Source organism: Podarcis liolepis (genome assembly GCF_965112155.1).
Source record: "Podarcis liolepis genome assembly, chromosome: Z".
Taxonomy (NCBI): domain Eukaryota; kingdom Metazoa; phylum Chordata; class Lepidosauria; order Squamata; family Lacertidae; genus Podarcis; species Podarcis liolepis.
Window position 1 is genome coordinate 18,981,744 of NC_139570.1, and position 25,614 is coordinate 19,007,357.

Below are 25,614 nucleotides of genomic sequence, written 5' to 3' on the forward strand. Positions count from 1 at the left end.
TATTTTGACTATGGCAGACCAACACGGCTACCTATCTACTACTTTAAAATCCTAGTTGAATCAAGTTTCTTCCCTCCCTGGTAGAGACTACCTTCAGCACAGAAAGTCACACCCAAACCAGAACAGCATACCTAGCTGCTGTTGTGAATGTTAATGTGTCAAAGGTTCTAGGCACATTGTTAAACACCTGTAAGCATCTTCTGAATGCAATTTGCCATGGACAGTTTTCTAATATTTACTTAAAATAATCTAAAGGCAAAAATCTGTGAAACCCTATAGGGAGAGAATTGGCTGTTTTGAAAAACGTCTCACAAGACAAAGTACCTTTGAGAATCTGCTCAGCACATTTCCCCAACCATGGAAAGCAGCTCTCAGATAAATTGACACAAGGACAGTGTCTCTTAGGTGCAAAGTTAACCTCATAGAAAACACATGCATAATAGAAAATCATATTCCTACTATGCATGAATTTTTCTGCAGTATGCATGCTGAAATGGACCAACATGGTCAGAGTCAGAGAAGGGAGACAATGTTACTAAAAAAAGAAGAAATGAAGTGTTTTCATTGATACAATAAGATGCAAGAAAATACCAACCCACATATTCTTTGGGAGTTATTGTGAAATTTATATTTATCAAAGTAATTTTTACTTATTTTACTGAACTGTATCTTATTCTTTCTCTCTCTCACACACACCCTTATTGAGAAATTTCCAAGGGTTCATGCCAGTGTTGGGCAAGGTAGAAGGCAATGGGAAGTGGAGCAATGAAATGACTCTTAACTTAGTACTGTGGGCTTCATTCCACTTGTGCAAAAGCCAGGGGTTTCTCTGAAAGCTCTCCCCCCCCCCCGTAAACTTTCAATCTAGTTAAGCAAGAAGTATAATCATAGTATAATGATTACAATTCTATAATGATTATATATAGTTCTATAATAATTATATATAATTATATAATGATTATATAGTATAATGGACGCGGGTGGCGCTGTGGGTTAAACCACTGAGCCTAGGACTTGCCGATCAGAAGGTCTGCGGTTCGAATCCCCGCGATGGGGTGAGCTCCCGTTGCTCGGTCCCTGCTCCTGCCAACCTAGCAGTTTGAAAGCATACCAGTGCAAGTAGATAAATAGGTACCGCTCCAGCCGGAAGGTAAACGGCATTTCCATGCACTGCTCTGGTTCGCCAGAAGCGGCTTAGTCATGCTGGCCACATGACCCAGAAGCTGTACACCGGCTCCCTCGGCCAATAAAGCGAGATGAGCGCCGCAACCCCAGAGTCGGTCACGACTGGACCTAATGGTCAGGGCTCCCTTTACCTTTACCTATAAATCATAGAGGAAAGTTTCCAAACAGCCAAAATTACTTGAAAGTGCAGAGCGAGGCTGATGAGGGGCATGACACAGCGAGCATCCTCAGGACCAGAATGGCCTGGAGGGCTTCTTTTGGCCTACAGCAGGCATGGCCAAACTTGGACTGTTTTTCGGACTACAATTCCCATCATCCCTGACCACTGGTCCTGCTAGCTAAGGATGATGGGAATTGTAGTCCCACAACAGCTGGAGGGCCAAGTTTGGCCATGCCTGGCCTACAGCGTAGAGGCTCCCTACCCCTGTTATAAAATAAGTGATAAGTGTAGCTGGTGCTGAGAGTTGTTTGGAAACCCCTATTCACCTCACAGATCTATATTTCCCAGTTCCCTGGCAAGAGGGATTGATGGCTAAACCACTCAGAATTGACACTGCAGGGAGAATAGGGGTCTCCTAACAACTCTTAGTAAACTACAATTCCCAAAATTCTTGAGCAGGGAGCAGCCATGACTGGTACCACCTGAAGTACCACTTTAGCTAATGGGGCCTCCCGCTGCCGCCATGCCACTGGAGCACAATTTCTGTTCTCATCCTGAAACAAAGTTCTTAACCCGAGGTACTATTTCTGGGTCTGTAACCTGAAGCGTCTGTAACCTGAAGCGTCTGTAACCTGAAGCATCTGTTAGCTGAGGCACCACTGTACTGCGTTTAATGTTAGGTACAGATGTGACTGATGTGGTCAGCAGTGCAGAGCCTGACCATAGCCACATGATGGCACAATTTTCTTCATTTCTTCCTGCACTTTTTTTTTTTGAAATTTTTTTAATTTTATTTCTGACATATACACCAACAAAAAACCCCCACAAACAATCCAAAAAGGAAGGTTTTTGTGTTAACAGAGATAGCACTGAGCAACTTGAGTCCAGGATACCTTAAGGACCGCCCCCCCCAAGCCCTTATATCCCAGCTCGATCACTGAAATCACGCGGAGGAGTGTTGTTAGTTGTTTCCCAGGTTACAGAGACCCAGCTTGCCTCAAAACCAGAAATTGGGCATTGAGTGTTGCTGGGCTCGTAGTGGAAGGTACTTTTCTAGTGGAGATTCAGTAGGCCCATCACTTTCAACTTTCAGGCATCTCTTGGGATTATTTTTATGCTGACAGTCCTTTGTAGTTGTTGACTTTAAATTATTATTATTATTACTTTATTCTGGTCATTATATTCTTTGTATAACAAGGTGATAAAGAATTTACCTTTATAAACAAAACAGCTGAAGTGAAATCTAGTCTTTCTCCATTAGCTGTTGAAAAATCACCTCAGCTTCTACATTCAGGTTGTTTCGTTTGTTTTAACAGAGTAAGCCATGTGATATCAATTTATGAAGAAGTCAGTCTGGGTAGAGCATCTGCTTAGGACACAAAAAGTCCCAGGTTCAATCCCTAGCACTGCAGGGAACACTCGTTTGAAATCCTAAGGTGCCACGTTAGTGTAGATGAGACACAGCCCACACGGTGTCCTCTAAATGCCTTGGAATACAACTCCCCTCATCCTTGAACAAATGACCATACTTGCTGGCGCTGATAGGAATTGTAGTCCAAAACATTTGGAGTCACTATGTTGCCTACCTCCGGTGTAGACAAAGCGAGCTAGATGCCAATAGGAGCATTTCTTATGTCCCATTTGTGTGTGTTTTCTCAAAGAGGCAAAGAAGTTGAATGGTGCTGCCTTCCCAGTTTCTCACCCATTGTGCAAGTAACATGAGTTTCCTTACTGATTTCAATCAATCTGATGTGACTGTTTCCATCTACATTGATACCTCCCCACCAACCCTGACCTTTTCAACTCCATTCTCTGCACAAGTCCCACCCCCAGGAATGCTGAGCTGTTCAAAGCTTTCACATACATACAACACAAAAACATGCGCCATGGCAATCTCATTTTAATAGGTTTGTTTATTCAACTCTGCAGCTACACAAACCCACACACTTTCTGCACAGAGCAGGGACCGAGATCACCACCAGCAAACCAGTCTCTGTGCACTTCTGGTTTCCCAGGATCAAGTGGATTTACTACTGATACATTTACAGATCCAGTTGACTTCACCCTATGCTCCCCCACCTGTCTCCTGCACCACGTGAAAGGGTGTGTGCTAAGCACCTCAAAATAAAGGCAACCAAGTTCTACTTCAACACAGGGGGTTGTTCTCTTTAAAAATAAAGACAACGTTTCCTGCATAGAATAATAGAAACAAGCGAAAGATCTCAAGCTAGTTATTCTGTGGAGAAGTATGGCTCTTTTATAGTTTTTTGTTCCTCTAATTCTTTGAAGGGTGTCCAACTCAAGATCTCTGCATCTTCATTTTTCAAGGCGTCTGCCAGCATCTTGCCAAGATGAGGTGCACATCTGGAAGGGCCAAGTGTGCCAATCCACCACTCCTTTCCTCATTTCATCTCTCTCCTTTTGTCTACCAGTCTGGTCCCAGCATTCTGATAATCCAGTCCAGCTCCATCTGCCTGCCTCAATAGTATGCATCTTCATACAAATCTGTGCGTAAGCAGTAAAGGATGGCAGCACCCAACATGAAGATGGCAGATCCCCAGCCTAAGCCGTAGCCCCAGTTGAACTCATGGTAGCTCTTCAGCATGGTGCTGTCGATGAATTTGATGGGGTAGAGGATTAAGGCACAGACATGCAGAACCACTAGACCAATCCAACAAAGAAAAAAGGTCTGTTAGAAATCCAAAGAAGGAAAATACACTTGTTCCATGGAGACTTGTTCGCAACACTGGGGAGATCAGGAACAACTGATCTCCAAGTCTGCCACATTCTTGTTTCTGTGTTTACCAACATTTAAGACAAGGTCATTAACCTTTAAAGCCCTATACGGCCTAGGACCCTCATACCTACAGGACCACCTCTCCTGGTATGTCCCACGGAGGACCTTATGGTCTTCAAATAAAAACATCTTGGAGATCCCAGGCCACAGGAAGGTTAGGCTGGCCTCAACCAGAGCCAGGGCTTTTTCAGCTGTGGCCCCGATCTGGTGGAACACTCTGTCACAAGAGACTAGGGCCCTGCAGGATGTGACATCTTTCTGCAGGGCCTGCAAGACAGAGCTGTTCCACCAGGCCTTTGGCCAAGCACAGTCTGACCCCCTCTCTCCTTCTGTAATCCACATAGAACTCTAGCCCAATGGTTGCCATTAATTTGATCCCGAATTGATTTTAGCATGTATTATAATTAATTGACTGTGATTTTACGTACACTGTGCTATTTTTACTTGTTGTTAGCCGCTCTGAGCCCAGCTTTGGCTGGGGAGGGCGGGATATAAATATTATTATTATTATTATTATTATTATTATTATGTCAAATATTGGTCCCGAAACGCCTCTGTTCTGGAACGTTTTGGCTCCCAAAAACCAAAATGTTTTTCGGAAGTCGAACATCCGATGAGTTTCCTGAATGGATTTCATTCGACAACCAAGGTTTGACTGCATCATGATGCTTCTTTAAAAGTCATTGCTTTCCCAAAGAATCCTGGGAACAGCCACCCATGGCTCCTTTTGTGAGGAGGAAGGATAGGATATAAAGTCAATAAATAATAATAAGCAATAAGCTTGTTAAAGGTGCTGACAACTTTTCCCCCAACAGAGCTACCAATCTCAGAGTTCCCTAGGAAGAGGGATTGAGTGATTGTTAATCCACTCTGGGAAATGTAGCTTTGTGAGGGAATAGGGGCTGTCTAATTATTCTCAGCACCCTTAACAAACTACAGTTCCCAGGATTCTATTAGGGAAGTCAAGGCAGTTTAAAGTGGCATGATAGGGCTTTAAATGCCTGTTGTAGATTTGGCCCAAGTTCATCTGGAGTAAAAATGGAAAGGACAGCCATTGGCAATTAGCTAGGCCTTACCTACAGGTCCATTGTTGATGCTGCTTGGGTATGTATCTGAAAGGGCATATTAGGCAAGCCCATCAAGAACTTGTAAGGGGTTTTTTTTGAAAGAAGCAAACACACAATTGCAAAGAAATGGGGTGAATGGGAGGGGTTTTAAACTATAATGACTGTGCTTGAACATTGCAACAAAGCATAACATATATGGCTCCCACTTCACTCCTGGCCCAGCAGCAAAAGCAGTGAGCCTTGATATTTAGCCAATTTCTGATTATAACTTTTCTATTTGGTTTTTATTGTGTGGTTTTATGTACAATTGTTGTAAACCACTCCCGTTTTATTTATTTTTATGAACAGTGGTATATAAATACATTTCAAATAAATAAATAAAAGCAGTATAGAAAGGAACTGATGTTACAGAAGCAGAGGTTAAAGATACGTACCAGCAGCAAAAAGGAGGATGGCAACAACCCGGTAATAGCGCTTATAGATCCCCAGGCAGAAGGAAGTCAGAGACAGGAGGAATGACAGCAGAGTAATGGTGGCTGCCGTCAGGATTAACACCAAAGCAGCTATTTGCCAGTCTGTAGGAAGGGAAAGGGGTGGGATAAGGAACAACTGTGAAAAAGATTTAGATAAATTTATTGTCATTGTCCGTATATACACAGTATACACAACAACGAAAATCAAACACCCACCCAAAGACCGGGTTCACATATACATTTGCACGTATCTCCGAACTCTCATCCTATTTAGACGTAATCTATAAAACATAACATAATCCAGAATATAGCATGACCTATTAAAAACATAACATAACCTAAAACCTATCTCATTCCTTCCACTCCCTACTTACTAAACCTTGCAACTGGCCCTGAGATCATTATTTAGTGCAATCAGAGCTCTTGGATAGAAACTATTCAGACTCTCAAAGCACTATCAACAGATATGAGGGTCTTGTTTAGTCACCAAGAAACCTAGTGACATACACATATGCTGTTTTAGATCAGAGTTTGTCAGCTCAAGGACCACATTTCCGCCTGGGACACTTTCCGAGGGCCACATGCCTGTGGTGGGTGAGGCCAGGGTGGAAGTGAGCAGAGGAACACAATAAATGTGAATTTTGCCTTTGTGTGGTAGGCTGGTTTCTACACACAAACACAAACCCCACGCTGTCCTCCATTCCAGCAAGCAAAAGGCATGGTCAGCGTTCAAGGACACATTCTAGCTATGCTAAAACACTCGAGGAGTTTATAATAAAATTGTTAAAAAGGAGGGGGCAGGGCAGGGCTGGTGAGGTGTGTGTGGCCTGGAAAGAATCTTGAGGGCCAAGAGGGTAGGTGGGCTGCCATTGACCCCTGGGCCTGAAGTTCCCCATCTCTGTTTTAGAGCCCACAAAGCAAAAATCCCCAAGGAAGAGGGATGGATTGTTAAACGATGCTGGAAATTCTGGCTGTGCAAGCGGAACAGCGGTCTCCTCTTGTCACTCTTAAAAAAATAGTTCCCAGGGTTCTTTGGACTGTTTATAAAATTGTGTGAGATTGGTTTAAATGTATAGATGGGGCCTGTCTCAGCAAAAAAAACCCCATACAGTGGCACCTTAAGGCAGGCTTCCTCAAACTCGGCCCTCCAGATGTTTGGAGACTACAATTCCCATCATCCCTGACTAGCTAGGGATCATGGCAATTGTAGGCCAAAAACATCTGAAGGGCTGAGTTTGAGGAAGCCTGCCTTAAGGTCTAACTTACACACCTTACTAATTTTTAAGGCTCTACTGTTTCTGCAGAACTGTAGCAATCGGTCCTTGAGAATCCACTTACTCAACCCAGTTGCTGAACACATCTTCCCATCAGCCAATAAGCTGCACAGACTCTGGCTGGATATACAAATTCGGCTATTCATGTGTATAGGCACTTACTCTATAGCTCTGCCAAGGCACCCTGCTCCTCCCCTCTGCATAGGTGCTTCTATTTTGGCTAAGTAATCACTGGCACTCACAGCCTGATCACTGGAAACTGAGAGAACGAAGGCTTATTCTAACAGAAATAAGAGCTGAATTTCCAGCCAAGTTGCCTACTTGATGCATAAATCATTTATCCTGTGATACAAAGCGAGAAAGGCAGAGCCTACAGACATGTCTAGTCATGGAAATGTGAAGTTGTATTTCTCACCTCCAAACCTAACGCAGAGTATCCCCAAGGGCCCCCACCCCATTTTGTATTTATTGAGGACATAGATCATTCAGGTCTCTGACCATCTGGGGTCCTCTATGACCACCCCAGTATTGGCCATGAGAGCTTTAAAAATGGGAGAAACTAGGTTTTGAAAGACCTTCAATGCAGGGGGTATAAGTGAGGCATCACCTTCCCTGCTTCTAAGATTCCCAGAGCTATCTGGCTGGCTGCTATTTGCAAACAAATGGCAGGACTAGACATAAAATCACATAAAAGATGGGGCAAGCTTGTTTTCTCCTGCTTCAGAGGGTCGGCCTCAAACCAATGGCTTCAAGTTACAAGAAAGGAGACTGCGACTAAACATCAGGAAGAACTTTCTGACAGAAGGAGCTGTCCAATACTGGAGCAATCTCCCTCCAAATGTGGTGGGCTCTCCTTCCTTGCAGGTTTTTAAGCAGAGGCTGGATGGCCATCTGTCATGTGTGATCTAGTCGAGATTCATGCATTGCAGGGGGTTGGACTAGATGACCCTCAAGGTCCCTTCCAACTCTAAACGTTCTATGAGCATATTACTGTGAACATCCAACAAGCATCCAACAAGACTCTTCTATGTTCTTATTTCCCTGAGCCTGAAAGGGCAGCATACTCTGGGCCTTTGGCTGCTGGGAGGTTGCCACGCCATGGCAGACAGAGCCATAGATCAGTGGACCATCTACCTCAGTATTGTCTACACTGACTGGCAGCAGCTCTCCAGGGTTTGGGGCAGAGGGCCTTCCCAATATGTCAGTGCTGCAGAACTGAACCTGGGCCTGAACCTCTGCCATCGAACTGTGTTTCCCCCCAAAATGCTTTGTATGCAGAACGTCACGGGCATTTCCCGGTAGAATTGGAAATTTCTGCTATTGAAACCCTGGAGAATTGCGGGCAGTCAGTGCAGACAATACTGAGTTCTACAGACCAGCAGATTGACTTGGTATAAGGGAGTTTCCTATATCCCTGCCTCCCTTGGCAAGCGGAAGACCAAATTGGCCCTATCCTTCACAGATAAAGGAGCGGTAGCTCTCCTCCCCTCCACTCTGCTTCAACTACCAATTTTTCTGGAACTGCTGTGGTGATGGAGATAGCATACTCTGTCCCCATTCATCACCAGTGAGAGGAGTATATCTGTGTGCGAATATTGGTTTTTAAATATTATTACAACCTGTCATCTGTAAACACTTTGAAAATCATTTGATTGCAAGGTGTGGATATATATATAAAACCAACCACACCTTGCAATATATATTTATATGATTTGTCGGGATGTGAGCTTGCATAGCTAGCACAGTGTGATGCTGTGCATGTACGAATTAGGAAAAAATAAGGCATAGGCTTCAGCTTCTGGGGAATCCCACTTAAACAAACTAAGTAAGTAAAACAACTCCAAATTCCTAGCCCTTGTGACTATGGAAGCCACATTGAAAGCATGCAAACAAATACCTGCTGATTCTCAGAGGGCAGAGGCAGACTGAATAAGACCCAGAGGGCAAGTCTTCAGAACCCTGCGCAGCTGCTTACTGCCCTCCCCAGTAAGAAATGCAAAATTATGCAAATTAAGGAACTTTGCCTAATTCTGCTTGTATATGCACGCATGATTTATAGAGACCACAGGAAAGGTCAGTGGAATCAAACAATACATGCAGCTTCAGTCAGCATCAGTCACCTATACCAGGAATATATTTAATTTTCTTCCATAGTCTAATGGCACATCTTCAGCGTAAGCAACAAGACAAGGGAAAGGCAGCATAAGGGGGAGTTGATAAAACAGCTTTCTAAGCAGACGCATGGATAAAGCATATCCTGGGATGGGAATGATTCTGAACCAGGTTGGAACAACAGAAATAAGCTAGTGAATCATCTGGAATCACAGGCCCTTTTACTATCTGCCTATTGTGACAACAAAGGACTGGTTCCCAGTTCCTATTAATCAGCAGTTAATTGTGACCAAGTCAGATGCAGTAGCAAGAGGTCTGTTTAACTTTAGGGACATCTGTGAGGCAAGGAGAAAGGGGCTTCCTCTTTGAAGGATGACCCGGCTAAATTCCCACGTTTCCGCCCAGCTCTTCTCCACAGCTTTTAAAATAATAGCTGTCCAGGAGTGCAGTTTGTTAACTGTGACTCTAGAGCAGCCTTCCTCAACCTGGATGCTTTGAACTACAGTTTCCATCACCCCTGACCCATGCTGGCTGGGGCTGATGGGAGTTGTGGTCCCAGCAGTCGATAGAACAGAGCCAGATTAAGACCTTTAGAGGCCCTCCAACATGTTGAGGCCCCAAACTGGGATGCCCTTCTTCCCGACCATACTCCCATGCAAGCCACATGACCTGCATGAGATCATGGAGCCCAAAAGATGTGCTTTTCTGGGGCCATGATCTTGCATCCACACAAGCAGTGCCATATTTATGTATAAGCTAAACAAGCTATAGCTTAGGGCCCCACTCTCTCGGGGCCCCAACAAAATTTAAAGGAAAAAACGTGTTTGCATTATTAAGTTTGTTATGAATAAAAAATCATTATAAATTAGAGCTTTATAATTATTTCACTATTAATATACTTCTTAATTGTATTTCAATTCAACAATTACTTTGATAAAATACATATTTTGTTATGTGCAAATGGATTTCGATACCTATTAGGTCCATAAATTACCATATAGCTTATATTCAGCACAAAAAACAGCGACAATTTGTTGTTGACAAAGGACAGCCGGACATAGAAAGGGCCCCATTACCTTCAGTAGCTTAGGGCCTCATCAAACCTAAATCCGTCCCTGCACACGAGATCACAGCCTCAATAAAGCACTTTTTCGGGGTGAGATCATGGCACCCCAAATGGCCACTGTGCTCTCATGGAGAAAAATGGGGTGTTCTGGTTTTTCCAGGACACTTGCGAAGAATGGTACACTATAAGAACATGCTTACTCTGCCTACTGGATAATCCAGTACTGACCTGGGGAGCACCAGGCTGGGGGAGCTGCTCTAGAATCTAGACATCCTGGTCTTGTGGCGGAAAGGGGTGGGCAACTGTCTTACGTCCTTCCCCGCCCCTTTACATGCTGATGTGTATTATATTGTTCAAAGTGTGGCAAGCAAACCCAGCTGCTGTCAGGGCTGCTGGACTTCTGCTCAAAGGCCTTCCTATGACTACTTCCTGCAGGTGCTAAGAATGTCAAACTATTCACTTCCCCAACAATGAGATGCTGGACAGGACACACTACGAGGCTATCAGCAGACAAGACTGCCTTTGCAACTATGGTCACATCCACACCATCCGTTTAAAGCAGTGTTTCCCAACCTTTTTTCGGCAAAGGCACACTTGTTTCAGGAAAAAAATCTCGAGGCACACCACCATTACAGCCCCGTGACGTCAGTGCGCAGCGTCACGCCGGGAGGGACATGAATTGCTAGCAAATTACATAATCACCTCCTTGAGGGCTGGCTCATCTTCTCCGAAGGCAGAACCCCATTAATTAACAGCACAGACTCACACCATAGCCAAGACGAGGGGGGAAAACCTCAGTCATGCACAGTCATGCACATGTGGGGGCTAAATGAGGACGAAGACCGGGCAGAGAGCAGGGTTCAAATCACCCCACCTGGCCAGGACAATCCCTGGGTGCTCCCTTGGGCCACTCGCCTGACCCACCTCGCAGGGCTGTTGTTGCGAGGATATCACGGGGAGAACCACGCGCGCCCCCGGGAGCTCCTTGGAGGAGAAAGCGGGCGATGAATGCAATGCACGAAATATATGAGAGGCGACCAGGTTTTGCAGGTGAGGGGCCCCCGCCAGCCTCCGCTTCCAACACCCGGCGCAACGACGCTGAAGTTTCCCCCCGGGCTCGGCTCGGGGAGCAGCGCTGCTCCCCCCTGGCTCCCCTTCGCCCTCCCGGCTCTCTCTGCCGCCCACTGGGGACCCCCCTCACCTGCCAAGTCCGGAGCGCCGGTGGAAGTTGCATGCATGCATGCAGGGCGCCGCGTTGCCATTGCATTGCACTGCACTCCATGCAATGCCTGCATGCATTGCCTTGCACGCCCGCCAAGGGGTCTCCCCGCGGTCCGATGCGTCCCCTCCGGCGCGGATGCAGCATTGCAAAAATAAAAAACCCCCGACGCAGCCCTACCTGGGGGGCAGCCTCCGCCTCTGCCGCTCCGCCTCCACGGGGATCCCCGGGCTTCATCCTGCCACCCGATCTCCGCGGGGGCGCAGGCAGGCTGCGCGGGGTCTGCGCGGAAGAGCCCCTGCCCACCCGGCCGCCGCCGCTGCGCTCATTCCATGGGCGGGAGAAGAGCGCTTCAAACAAAACGCCCAGCCCGCCAGGCCACACTGGGAAACGTAGTTTGCGCACCCCGCGCGGGCGCGGAGCCCAAGGGCGAGGGGACTATGGATCCCGGCAGCCCCCGCACCGGGGACGGAGGGGGAGAGGCCGGGTGCAGGGATGGAGGGACGGGTGGGCGAGCGAGTGAGTGAGTGGCAGCCGCCAAGCCTTGGCCGAGAGCCAGGAAGGGCCTCCCCGGAGGAGGAGGAGGAGGAGGGAGGCGCAGAGCGGGAGGGAGGGAACCCCAGGGGTCATCTAGTGACGGCGCCCCAATCGAAAATTTGACTTAAAAAAAAAAAATCTTTTGAATTTTTTAATTTTTCCCGCGGCACACCAGGCAACATCTCGCGGCACACTAGTGTGCCGCGGAACAGTGGTTGGGAAACACTGGTTTAAAGCATATGACTTCTCCCAAAGAATCCCCAAAGGGGACTGCAGTGTGCTAAGGGCACAGGGAACTGTAACTCTGTGAGGGGTAAAACTACAGCTCTCATTGTTTTTTGGGGAAAGCTTTAATGCAGGGGTCAGCAACCTTTTTCAGCTGTGGGCTGGTCCACTGTTCCTCAGACCATGTGGGGGACTGGACTATATTTTTTGGGGGGGAAATAATGAACGAATTCCTATGCCCCACAAATAACCCAGAGATGCATTTGAAATAAAAGTGCACATTCTACTCCTGTAAAAACACACTGATTCCTGGACTGTCTGCAGGTTGGATTGAGAAGGCCATTGGGCCACATCCGGCCCCCAGGCCTTAGGTTGCCTACCTCTGCTTTAATGGATGGTGTGGATGCAACCCAAGGAAGGCAATTGACAGCTGCTTCAATGTTTACGTGACATCCCCTGCACTCCTTTCACCACCACAAACACCTCAATTTCGAACCAGACTTACTGAGCATGCTCCAGTATGTGTTTCTAGTAGGACTGCAGCTCTTAGGAACTGTCAGCCCAGGACTTAGAAAAACAAAAACAGAACCATACAGAGCAACTGAGTCACCACTGCTCACCATCCTGTTCCTGGCACAGCTGGGAGGACTCAGAGGTTCCGCTGCCAGCTGTGAGGCATCCCCGCATGCACCAGGCCCTAACTGATCCAAGATCCACAGAAGAGCTTTCCGGATAAACAGAACAATTTTCACTATGCCAGAAGTGGTTTAGAGAACAGGGTGGCCTTTGCCTCCATGGGAAAGGCAGCTACACTTTGGACGCCAGAGGGAGAGGGAGGAGCTTTCTCATCGGAGATGGGTGGAAATGCTAGATTTAAAAATAAAGTGAAATTTTTATTTGTTTTGCTGAAGGCCTGCTATAGGGACAAGGAACCAAGCACAGGGAATCATGATTTGATCTAGGCATTTGGGCTTAACCCATCTGTGGGATTTGAATTCAAGTAGCTAGAGGGGAATTCTCAAACCTGAATCAGGCATGGGGGGGCATTCAGCCTTCCAGATGTGCCTCAGCAACAACTCGTCAGCCCCTGCAAGCATGGCCAAAGGCCAGAGATGACAGCTGTTTTCAGCAACATCTGCAGGGCTGCAGGTTCCCCAGACAAGTGATACATCCCTACTGAATACCTTCACTGTTCCAGCTCCACCAGCACCCTCAGCTGTCAGCCCTTGCTCTCTTTCTCAAGCTGCTTTTTGTCTCAGGAGAAGACTGGAAAAGTCGGTTTCCCAGTTCTAACTTGCAGCAGAGAAAAAGCAGACTTTTTATTATAGAAGCTTGAATTGAAGAATCTCTACATGGAACAAAAATGGACCTAACTGCTGCAAATTTGGATGGATGTGTAGGATTATGGGTGTCTGCAGGATTATTATTTTTCTGGCGGAGGGCAGGGTAGTTAAAAGCTACAAATAAACAAACACATGCAACTGAAAGGTGGGAGCATGCAGGTTTCTCATAGAACAAAAGAAAAGTGCCTGCACATTTTGCCTTGTATCACAGGTCATACAAATGCTAGAAGCTCTCTTTTTAAACTGAACGCTGTGGAATCTGGGGATCACGCTTCATCTAAGGCAAGGGCAATTGACCTCTCTATCACCTCATCCACCCTTCCTTCATGGGGACTCACAATCTGAGTTCCCCCAAACCCCTCTTCTATGAAGTTGACTACTCCTCAAGCTGAGCAGGGGAGAGCAGAAGACAGTGAAGGACTCTAGCCAGTAAGCAGGTGGTCAGCAGAAGAGCCTGACAATAAATCACAGGTTTGAGCTCCAGAGCGCAGCCTGGATAGCAAATGCCACACATCTGTTACTCTCCTTGCGAAGACTAAAGAGCCTTCACACCCAAGACAAATGTCAAACACTTCTCTCCTCCTCCCCACCTACCCCCCCCCAGCAGCCATTTCCAATTTGCAGGCTTGAATTGCTGCGAAAAGAAAAGAAAAATGCCTTTGCAAGGAGTTCCCCAGCTGCCTCCCCCAGCACCTGTTGCATTTCTGATTATTGTGTCTCTGGCTCTACTGCCAAAACAATAGAGGAAAAGCCAATGGCAGCACTTGTTCAATAGGTAATTGGCCCTGTTGTGCCATTAGGTGGTAACCCCCATGCTATAAACTAGGGAGAAGGTGGTAGCAGCAAGCTACTTTAAGAGAATCTGAAAAAAATTAAGAGGCTCACACTTAACCTTCAGGTATTCACTGTACCTTGATGCCTTATGAGGAATGGCTAAGGGAGCTGGGAATGTTTAGCCTGGAGAAGAGGTTAAGGGGTGATATGATAGCCATGTTCAAATATATAAAAGGATGTCACATAAAGGAGGGAGAAAGGTTGTTTTCTGCTGCTCCAGAGAAGCGGACACGGAGCAATGGATCCAAACTACAAGAAAGAAGATTCCACCTAAACATTAGGAAGAACTTCCTGACAGTAAGAGCTGTTTGACAGTGGAATTTGCTGCCAAGGAGTGTGGTGGAGTCTCCTACTTTGGAGGTCTTTAAGCAGAGGCTTGACAACCATATGTCAGGAGTGCTCTGATGGCATTTCCTGCTTGGCAGGGGGTTGGACTCGATGGCCCTTGTGGTCTCTTCCAACTCTATGATTCTATGATTCTATGAAACTTACACTGAGGCAGCAAGCAGGTCTCACTTCCACCCCTTTCACCTAGTGAAAAGGCCACAACCCTTTCTAGGAAATTTACTGCCTTACCGACCACCATTCATGCCTCCCTAACTGGAAGCTAGGCTACTGTCATGTATGTACCTGGGGCTCCCCTTGAGGCCTGCTTGCAAATTTCTGAAGATTCATTAGCTGGCAGGCCAGCTCCCAAACGGAGGTTGACTTGGATGTGATACCAGAGCGCTCTTTATTGCAGCCTCCAATAACTCAGGCTGTGTAGTGGAACCCAGGTTCAAATCTCTATTCCCTTGGTAACCTTTGGACAGTCACTCTATTTCTGCACAGCCTACCTTACAACGGTGATGAAGGAGAGAAAAAGAAGGGGGGGTGCAGGCTGCTTTTAAAAATAAACAGTTATTCCAAGATCCCTGCTTTCCTGGAAATATTTTTTTTAATAGAAAAACAGAAGTAAGACATTTGCAACAGAACAAGAGGCCATGCCCCAAAGGGCCAAGAATACAGTCCTAACAAGTTACAGCTGCCAGAAGTCAAAATCCCTGGACACTGCTGCAATGGGAACTTCTTTACAGTCTTGGCAAACCAGATTTACTTACACCAGGGAAGTCCTCCTTTTAACCCAACCCCTTCTGCTGAGTGAACCTATGTACTAACGCATACACAGCCCAAAATCCTACAGCTTCATCTGAACTTAGGGCCTTTCCAGACTGGGGTTTTTTGGGGGAGGGTGTCTTCTATAACATGTCACTGGTGCAGTAATACTACATTTAGTTCCACTTTATTAATGATCTTGTGATGCTTCCTCACTGTTTCTGCACTACTGCCATCTGCAAGGGCAACTTGCACCATGCCTGAAGGAGAGCAGGCCAATTACCTTCCCCCCCCCCAAAAAAGAAAAAAACCATTTATGGTATGAAAAGTTACAGGATTTCAGCAGGAAGCTATGTGATGTGCACTGATTGGAAACAAAGCAGTATGTTCACCCAAAAACTTCTGCTAGCACAAACAGTACTGAAAGCAGAATTGAATGTGACCACCCTGATACCACCATGAGCATGTTACCATTATGACTTACTTTACCGGTATGTCAAAATCAATGCTGCTTCAGGAATAGTCACTGCAATTATTTTATATATACAGTGGTACGAACGGGATCCGTTCTGGAGCCCTGTTCGCATCTAGAAGTAAACGTAAGTAGCGATGGCACGTCTGCACACAGGCGCACCGCTTTTCACTGCTTCTGCACATGCACGTGGCGTCATTTTGAGCATCTGCGCATGCGCAAGCGGCAAAACTTGGAAGTAACACGCTCCGTTACTTCCGGGTTGCCGAGAAGCGCAACTCGAACGCGCTCAACTCGAAGCGTCTTCAACCCGAGGTATGACTGTACTGTATTTCGGCTGCAATCCCATGTACACTTACCCAAGGGGTAAGTCTTGTGTGCTTACTTCTGAGTTAGTCACATTTAGGATCACACTCTCAGTGGTGCACAAACCTTCTTTATGACAACCTTGATACAGCTGCTGGCCTTCTAAGGCTACACAACAAAATAGTTTGTTGTCCAGATGGCTTCAATACCAAGCTAGCTTCCTCCCCCCCCCCCTTACAGACCCTCATCCCTCTTTGATTTAACATCTGACCTGCTCAACAACTTTCTTTGCTGGTGGCACAGCTCTGGTCTCCAACAGAAGAGAACACACCCACACCCAACATCTGTCGATTGAAGAGATTGCCTCACACAGCCTAATGGTAGCACTGGCCTTGTATTTCCCTCTGACTCCACTGCTTATGTTTTATGCATGCATATGGAGTGTGGCTGGAGAAGATTGCAAGTCTTAAAATACACACAAACAAACCCACACATATAGGCACATAGGAATCTGCCTTACACCAACCCAGACCATTGATCAATCTTGCTCAGTACTGTCCACACTGGCTGAGTAAACTTGGAGTGCTCTGCTTTCAAGTTGGATGCTGTACCACTGTGCTGAAGACAGCAGGTGCCTGAGATCACACTAACCCACCCCCAACACCCTGGCCGGCTGGATGTTGTGCATATATATGACCTTTTGGATGCTGCTGGAACACAATTCCCATTCTCCCTGACTATGCTGGCTGGGACTTGTAGTCCAACAGTATCAGGGAGTGGGGCGGCGGCGGGGGGGGGGCATGTTCTCCATCTGTTCAATGCAGAAAGCTGCCTTACACCAAGTCAGACCACTGGTCCGCTCAGATCAGCATCTTCTGCCCTAGTATTCTTCAATGCAGTTGATAAAAGTATATTCTAGTTCTCAGGAGCTGATGCCATTAAATGCCCATTTGGTGGGATGAGGCAGGATTTCGATTTTGGAAAATGCCTAAAGAATAAATACTGTATAGTAATACTTTGCCCGCCCGCCCCCGTCTTTTCCCAGGCGCAACCAAGTCTCTTTGCTGCCCTACTCCTCGTGCATGTTTCCAGCATTTCTAACTCTCCCCGGGGGCCCCTTACCAGTCTGGAGGGTGGAGCTGCACTCCCAAACATCATCCTGGCCTTGCATACAAGACACCCAGAGGGAGCGGGAGTAGCGCTCCGACGTGACCCAGGCAGGGCTCAGAAGGGCGGCCACGTCTAGGGCGAGAGCGATGAAGGCGCACAGCAGGGCTATCAGCTTGAAAGGACGGAGCAGGAAGCCGTCCTCATCTGCGGCCGACATCCCCACGAACTGCTTTGGCACGGGTGAGAAACTGTCTGCAGACGCGAACAGGATTAGGAAGAAGGCGCCCGTCGGCTGGATGTCTGTCTCCGAGAGCGCACCGATATCTGCAGCAGCTATTGGCTCTGCAAAGCTTTGGAAAGGCGGCGGAGGAGGAATAGCGCACCCGGGACTATCGGACCTGGCTAGACTCTGCAAAGTTTGCAAAGCAGCGGCCCCGCGTGTCTCTCCCAGCCCCAGATCCCACCCCTTTGACCCCGCCCCAGGCACTGTCCGGTGGGGGGGAAGCTCTCCGGATCCTAGAGGCAGCCGGACTTTCCTGAACGATGAAGCTAGGGCTGTCTGTCTCTCTGCACCAAACTGACTTTTTCTTTTCTCCCTCTATCAAAGACACCTGTTCCGTTAACAGCTGCATGGCAGGCTGGAATCATAAGCAAGCTCTTCGCGCGCCCTGATTATCCGTGCGAAGAAGGCTACACCCGATTAATTTCTACCTGTCGCAACAGGAATGGGGGGGGAGGGAGAGTGCGGAGAGTAGCAATCCAAACTGGAAGGGAGAAGCTGCTCGCCCCCTTTTGTATAGTTTCCGAGCTCAGAACCCCTCTATTTATCAAAGGGTACCTTGACTTGTACTGTATATGCATTAGATCTGAACTGAAGAAGGATTGAGGTAACAGGTGATTTTTAAAAAAAAGATATTTATTGAATTTTCACAGATTATATAAAAACAAGACAAAACATTAATACAAACAAACAAAGAAACAAAAACAAGTATAGTTTCAAATCCTTATTTTCTTGTAACTTACTTCCCCGACTTCCTCATACCTCCCCTTTCTGTATTCCAATTTCCAATTATTATTTCAGCAAATCCTCTCCCTTATTTTCCATTTAAATTTTTAACCTTTCTTTTCTTTTTACTTAGTCATTACAGCTAGAAACCACATAATTTCTAAACCAACGTCATTCTAACATTCAATAATTTTACAATGTTTCCTAAGATAGTCCTTAAATTTCTTCCAATCTTCTTCCGCTGTCTCTCTTCCCTGGTCTCAGATTCTGCCAGTCATCTCTGCCAGCCCCATGTAGTCTATCACCTTCATCTGCCATTCTTCCAAGGTGGGTAGTTCTTGTAACTTCCAATACTTTGCAATGAGTATTCTTGCTGCTGTTGTAGCATACATAAAGAATGTTCTGTCCTTCTTTGGCAGAGGTAACAGGTGATTTAATACTGGTCCAGTAAATAGCCCCCACGATTATGATGGGAGTAGAGGGAGAATAACAATAAACTTCATAATCATTATCACATTTATATCCTGTCTTTCCCACCAACAAGCTCAAGGCTGTCTCCCCCAGCCCCCCCCCATCCTGCTGCTTGAGGGAAAGGACAAAAAAATCATAGAATTGTAGAGCTGGAAGGGGCTACCAAGGGTCATCTAGTCCAACCCCCTGCAATGCAAGGGTGGCAAGATAGCGGCCACTCTCCATTCTGCATACGGAAGCCAAATGAACCAGCAGTTGACTCTTATTTAGGTGCTAGTGAGAGAGATGGATAACTTTGCTGCACCTGAGACAGCATGCCAGGTTAGGGAGCTGGGAGCTTAGACTGAGCAGCCATGGGGCTACCCTGGCTGTCCTCAACATCTGCTGCTTGAGGTATTTGCCTCCTTTTGCCCCATGGTAGAGTTGGTCCTTCTGCTCCCTTTATCTTCTTCACAGGTTCCCTGTTTTTCTTTTATGTATTAAGGTTGCCCCTTTAGGCTATAGCTTTCACAAGACAGCTATTACAACATTTAGTTTTACAATATGCAAACCAAAATTGTTTACTGGGATTATGTTCTGCTGCAACACACCTGTGCACATCTCTTGCATGTGCAGACATGGTACTTTGGTTAGAGCCAAATTCCATGGTATTTAGAAGCCTATGTAGATTTGGGACAGAACTCTCAGAACTGAAAATTTGTGGTCTAAACCACAGAGCCTAGGGCTTGCCGAACAGAAGGTTGCTGGTTCAAATCCCCGTGACGGGGTGAGCTCCCGTTGCTCGGTCCCAGCTCCTGCCAACCTAGCAGTTCGAAAGCACGTCAAAGTGCAAGTAGATAAATAGGTACCGCTCCGGCAGGAAGGTAAACACCGTTTCTGTGCACTGCTCTGGTTTGCCAGAAGCGGCTTAGTCATGCTGGCCACATGACCTGGAAAGCTGTACACCGGCTCCTGCAGCCAGTAAAGCGAGATGAGCGCCGCAACCCCAGAGTCGTCTGCAACTGGACTAACAGTCAGGGGCACCTTTACCTTTACTTGTAGAAAAGAGTTGTACAGTGGTACCTCTGGTTGTGAACGAGCAAAGGTACCACTCCACAACTCTTTTCTACAAGTTAAGGTAAAGGTAAGCCCGTTCGCAACATGAAAAGAGCGCGACCCACAGCAATGTATCTGCGCACATGTAGATTGCGATTCGCTGCTTCTGCGCATGCACGTGATGTCATTTAGCGCTTCTGCGCATGTGCGAGTGGCGAAACCCAGAAGTAACCCTTTCCGGTACTTCTGGGTCGCCGCGGGACGTAACCTGAAAGAACATAACATGAAGCAAACGTAACCTAAAGTATGACTGTATTTCCTTAGAAACACTGGTGAATGCTCAGTGGACAATAGTTGTGGAATCTGTGGGGAGTATTTTTGGCAGGGGGAGGAGAAATGGGTCTGCTTGATCTGGGTCTGGGGTCTAAGGGAACCTGGACTACTTAATATACTTTTCACACTATTATCAGTCACTTTTTACATCACAAGGTAATGCAGTTTTTAAAAGTTTTGAATTTTTCAATTGTCCAAATGCTTTTTTTGAACTTCCCATTTGGGGGTCTGGCTGCCCATTAAGCATTTTCCCACAATTAAGAAAACAAAAATTTGCCTGTTTTGTTTGGATTCTTCCCTCCAAGTCACCAACCCTATTTCACCCCCTCCTCAAATGTTTTTTCCAGCTGAACAATGCCTCTTTCTTGCCTGGTTGGGGGACAGTGAGAGGTGTGTGAATCTGTGTAGAAATTAGCCTTCTGGTAAAATTCACAATTATTGCTCTGCCCACTTTTGCTTCTTTCTGTGCCCCTCACTGACATGTGGTCCCTGAAAGGTTGTTCAGAATAAAATGTGGCCCTTGGTCTGAGAAACATCTTCCACTCATGATCTGAAGGCACTCCCATCACCATGTTGAGACTATTACATCCAGAATCTAACATTAACGAGCTACACCACTGCTGAGTGACTGAAGAGAGACATCATTTGAAAAGTAATTTTCCAGTCTTCCCTTACCTAATTTGTCCGGAAGAATGATTTAATGTGCATGTTTGTTTGTTTTTAAAAAGTAAAGAAAGTAAGAAAAGGAGGGGGACAGTGGCGTAGCGTGGGTTCTCAGCACCCGGGGCAAGGCAAGTAATTTGCGCCCCCTAACCTGTGGATTTTAGCACTCGAGTCTCTTCCGCGCCCCCCCAGATGTTGCGCCAGGTGCGCCAGGCCCCCCCTGCAACCCCCACGCTATGCCACTGCTCCCACCACAAGTCTTCAGGACAGCCATCAGAAGGCTGGCGCGGGGGAGAAGGTCTCTCTGCCCCACCGCCAGGCTTCGGAGCAGCCTTCTGAAGCCTGGCGGCGGGAGGAGGTCTCTCCGCCCCACCGCCAGGCTTCGGAGGAGCCTTCCGAAGGCTGGCGGTGGGGCGGAGAGACCTCCTCCCGCCGCCAGGCTTCAGAGCAGCCTTCCGAAGGCTGGCGGTGGGGCGGAGAGACCTCCTCCCGCCGCCAGGCTTCGGAGCATCCTTCCGAAGCCTGGCGGCGGGAGGAGGTCTCTCTGCCCCACCGCCAGGCTTCAGAGGAGGTCCGAGGACAGTGGGGAAGACGCGCTGCGCTTCCCCGCTGTCCCGGAGATTTCCCTATGGACTTTTGTCTTGCGAAGGGCCAGCCAAACGCGCCCCCCCCCATGTTGCGCCCGGTGCGGCCGGCACCCCTGGCACCCCCCACGCTACGCCACTGGAGGGGGAGAGAAGGTATCATCTCAGTTGCAGTTTGCTGCACTATCATCATCCTCCTGCCTCCCCCAATTCATGTTCAGAAATGACAGGTGTAAGTTTTGCACAGTGGGGTATGCACTGCTTTGTCTTGTTTTGTGTCTATTAAACACCTCATCACCCCTTACCCTCCTTCAACCTCCTCTTCAGGAGCTTATAAATAGCAGGGCCAGCTGCCAGGGAGCCGTGAACTCGGTGAACCTGTTGTAACATTACCCAGGAAGGCAACAGAGAAGAATGGAATGCAAGTTCCCCTCTGACTCCCTGCCAGGTTATGCCAACTGCGTGTGTGGGAAACCAATTCTTCCTATAGCTAAGCAAGTGGAATGACCTGGTTGAGATGGTGCAAGAGGATGACATAGCGCAGACTGTCCCTTGTAGGGATATCAGCATCTACAAACTCACTCAGTTCAATGCACAAAAGGCAGGCTTGGTGGAATCATGTGGATTGGAGAAGTACAATATATATTGTGTGTACACACACACACACACACACACACTACATATATATATAGAAGTACAATATATATGTGTGTGGATATAATAAAATGTTTCTTTTTAAAATGGGGGAAGTTGTCAAAACAAGGGCTAAAATTGGTCAGAGGTCACAGAATGCTGACTGGTTGGGGGGGTGGGTGAGGTGCAAAACAGGTAGGGACAAAATGGAATGAAGCAGATAAACACCTGAATGGGTCAAGGCTGGTCCACCCATGAGGCAAATTGCCTCAGGCAGCAGGATATGGAAGCAGCAGATCCAGCCTCCAAGGAATGCATTGCCCATCAACTTTGGGGGGTTGGGCTGGCCCCCTCAAATATTTTATGGGGGGCAAGTGACCTCAGCCCCGAGGAGTTGACTCCTATGTGTGCCATGATCTACTTTTTATCGATATCTGAGCTCAAGGTTCAGGTAGGTAGCTGTGTTGGTCTGACGCAGTTGAAATAAATTAAAAAATTGTCCAATAGCACCTTAGAGACCAAGTAAGTTTGTTCTGGGTATAAGCTTTCATGTGCATGCACACTTCTTCAGATACAGTGGTACCTCGGGTTAAGTACTTAATTCGTTCTGGAGGTCCATTCTTAACCTGAAACTGTTCTTAACCTGAAGCACCACTTTTGCTAATGGGGCCTCCCACTGCCGCCGCGCCGCCGTAGCACAATTTCTGTTCTCATCCTGAAGCAAAGGTCTTAACCCAAGGTAATATTTCTGGGTTAGCGGAGTCTGTAACCTGAAGCGGCTGTAACCTGAAGCGTCTGTAACCCAAGGTACCACTGTACCCTGAAACAGAAGTCACCAGACCCTTATATATATATGGGGTGGGCGTTTTCTCAGAAGGGTAGTAGGAGATGGGTGATTAACTCAATGGGTATAGTAAATCTGTTGATAAACCAAGGGATAGTGTGCAGATGACCAAAAATAACTTTAGCATATTTAATGAGACAAGAATGCAATATCTCTATTCAGACCAGGTCTCGCCATAGTTTTCAGTTTAGTAATAAGTTGTAATTCAGCAACTTCTATTTCAAGTCTATTTCTGAAATTCTTTTGTAATAAGACAGCTGCTTTGAGATCCTGTGTTGAATGTCCTGGGAGATTGAAGTGTTCTCCTACTGGCTTCTCTGTCTTGTGATTCCTGATGTCAGATTTATGTCCATTTGTGCTTTGGCGTAGGGTTTGGCCTGTTTGTCCAACATAGAGAGCTGAAGGGCACTACTGGCATTTGATGGCATACACCTCAAGGTCTAAGAGATCAGATTTGAGAGTGGCTGAGAACAAGTTAATGGACAAGTTAATGAACAAGTTAATGACGAGGTCATTTCTTGAACCATCTGCTGAGGCTTTCTCTAAATGCCTCACGCTAGGGACCAAATTCTCCTGTCAGTTCCAGCTGCGGTCATATTTTTCAAGCTCATTACCACCAACAACATTCAATCTTCTTTCCAATGGAAAGAATCTCTTCTGCAAGCATTGCATCTAGCCCTCTAAGTATCACATTACCCTAATTACAGAGGCACACATGGCAATCCCACGGCCCATTATATTTGCACCTGGATGGGAAATGGGCTGCAGCCTTCTCCCACCACAGGACAACCTACATGTTTCATCTCCTTACTAAGATGTCCAACTGCTAGAAGCACCCTTGGCTGTTTTGAAAATGGAGGCTCTCAAGACCATCATTGCATGTAGCCAACATGACCTGCCAGCAGCAGGATAATTGTGTGCAAGGGATGTTAAGAGGTCAGGCGTGACCATACCCTGCGCAAACTGAAAAAGTGTAGGAGGAAATTAAGACGTGAATGGCCAAGCCAAGCAACACTCCAAATGAGGCTGGTTCCTCTACATGTACTCTGGGTACTCTACCCATTTAGCAGGGAAGCCACACATTATTGCTTCCATTCCCCAATGCACTGAGTTCAAAATCAGTACAGTGGTACCTCGGTTTAAGAACAGCCCTGTTTACAAACTATTTGGCTCACGAACTCCGCAAAACCAGAAGTAGTGTCCTGGTTTGCGAACTTTACCTCGCTCTAAGAATGGAATCTGAATGGTTGAAGGGCACTGGCGGCGGGGGGCCTCATTAGGGAAAGCACGCCTCAGTTTAAGAACGGTTTTGGTTTAAGAACAGACTTCTGGAATGGATTAAGTTCGTAAACCGAGGTACCACTGTATACTGAAAACCACAATCCTATTTAAAATCTGTTTGTACTGCACAATGCTAAAAAGGAGGATTTCCAAATGTGGGCGACACCTGCAGGATCAGTCCTACCATTAGGCAAAAGAAGGCAGCCACTTCAAGCAGCAAATGCTGTGCAGGGGAGAAGCAAAATAGCCACCCCAGCCATTCTCTTCTTGGAGGGCAGCCCTGTAGGTATACTATTCAGCCTGTTTTCCCCTCCTAAAGTAGCATGTTGCCTCAGGTGTACTGTTATTGCTTGCGCCTCCTCCTATCAATGCTTCATTGCCTTGTTGTGTTAAAGGGATGTTCCAACTTACAACAGACTCTCAAAATTGCTCAGTTAAAGGGTTTGAATTCCCCCCATTCTCAACATCTGAAGTTTATACTCTTGAGACAGCTTTGGACAGAGTGCTTTGTGCATTGTCTCCACATCCTGCAGCTGAGATGCAAACCTGGGAATAGGCTTTTCAGCCCATTGACAAAGAACCAAACTGACTAAGTGCCTTCCAAGGATTCTGGACCATCACATTACATCATCTGCTATCGTCCTCCCAATCTACCATGTGAAGGTGCATCCAACATCACTTTTTGTAGGGCTTTAACATCATCCACAGACTTCATACTAAGTGCAAGTGCCTTTGAAATATCCTGTATTTTATTTGATAGGCCCTTAATTTATTCCCTTAAATGCTTAATTGCATTTAAGTTAAACCTTGTGTCAATTGCTTCGGAATATCATTAGGAGAGCCCCAGCCCTCTAAAATGATGCACATCATTTTCTGGGTCATTAGCAGACCGCCCCACAAAAATTAGGCCATTAACTGTCTGGGATTCCCATACACTACAAGGTGCTTTTAATCCTTTTTTCTTTGGGTCTGTGGTCCTTGATTGCATAACACACCTGACCCCACAATTAGAAGACTTTCATGTTTTCATAAAGATATTTTTGCTCAATATGTCGACAACTCGAGTGTGGGCTCCTGGGCTAACCCATCATCTTAAAGCAGTGATGTCACCACCCCATTTATCAAGTCCCTGATCCATGAAAATAATCATTAGCTGAAGTTTCTCCAATCCCTGAAGAACTTTCTTGACAGCAAGACTGGGGGAAGAAACAGCTTTGCTGTGCCAAGCATAAACTTGGAAGACCAATTGCCATGCCAAGGATAAACTTGCTCAGTTTTAGCACACGTTGGGAGAGGGAAGCAGCAGCCCCTTCCAGACCTGGATGCACTTTGGAAGTTTCTCAATGATCACAATGAGGATTAAAGGACAGCATTAGCAAAGTTGTCGGAGACACTGCTGTAAAAAACTGCAGCCACAGCTGTCTTTTCCAGACGCTTCCCATCAGCTCTTCAAACCCCTGGCTCTTATCTTCAAGAAGCAGGTGGTCAC

The 25,614-nt window shown here is 46.7% G+C and overlaps 1 protein-coding gene across 1 annotated transcript; it reads right to left on the reverse strand.

The window, feature by feature from the left end:
• Positions 1-3,238: 3,238 nt before the first annotated feature.
• On the reverse strand, positions 3,239-17,712 carry LOC310697867 (transmembrane protein 47-like). Its single transcript, XM_083484475.1, has 3 exons — positions 17,288-17,712; positions 5,644-5,784; positions 3,239-4,006 (listed from the first exon to the last, which is right to left on the reverse strand). The coding sequence occupies exons 1-3, from the start codon at positions 17,490-17,492 to the stop codon at positions 3,825-3,827; spliced, it is 528 nt and encodes a 175-aa protein (XP_083340601.1). The 5' UTR covers positions 17,493-17,712; the 3' UTR covers positions 3,239-3,824.
• Between the last annotated feature and the right edge of the window lie 7,902 nt (positions 17,713-25,614).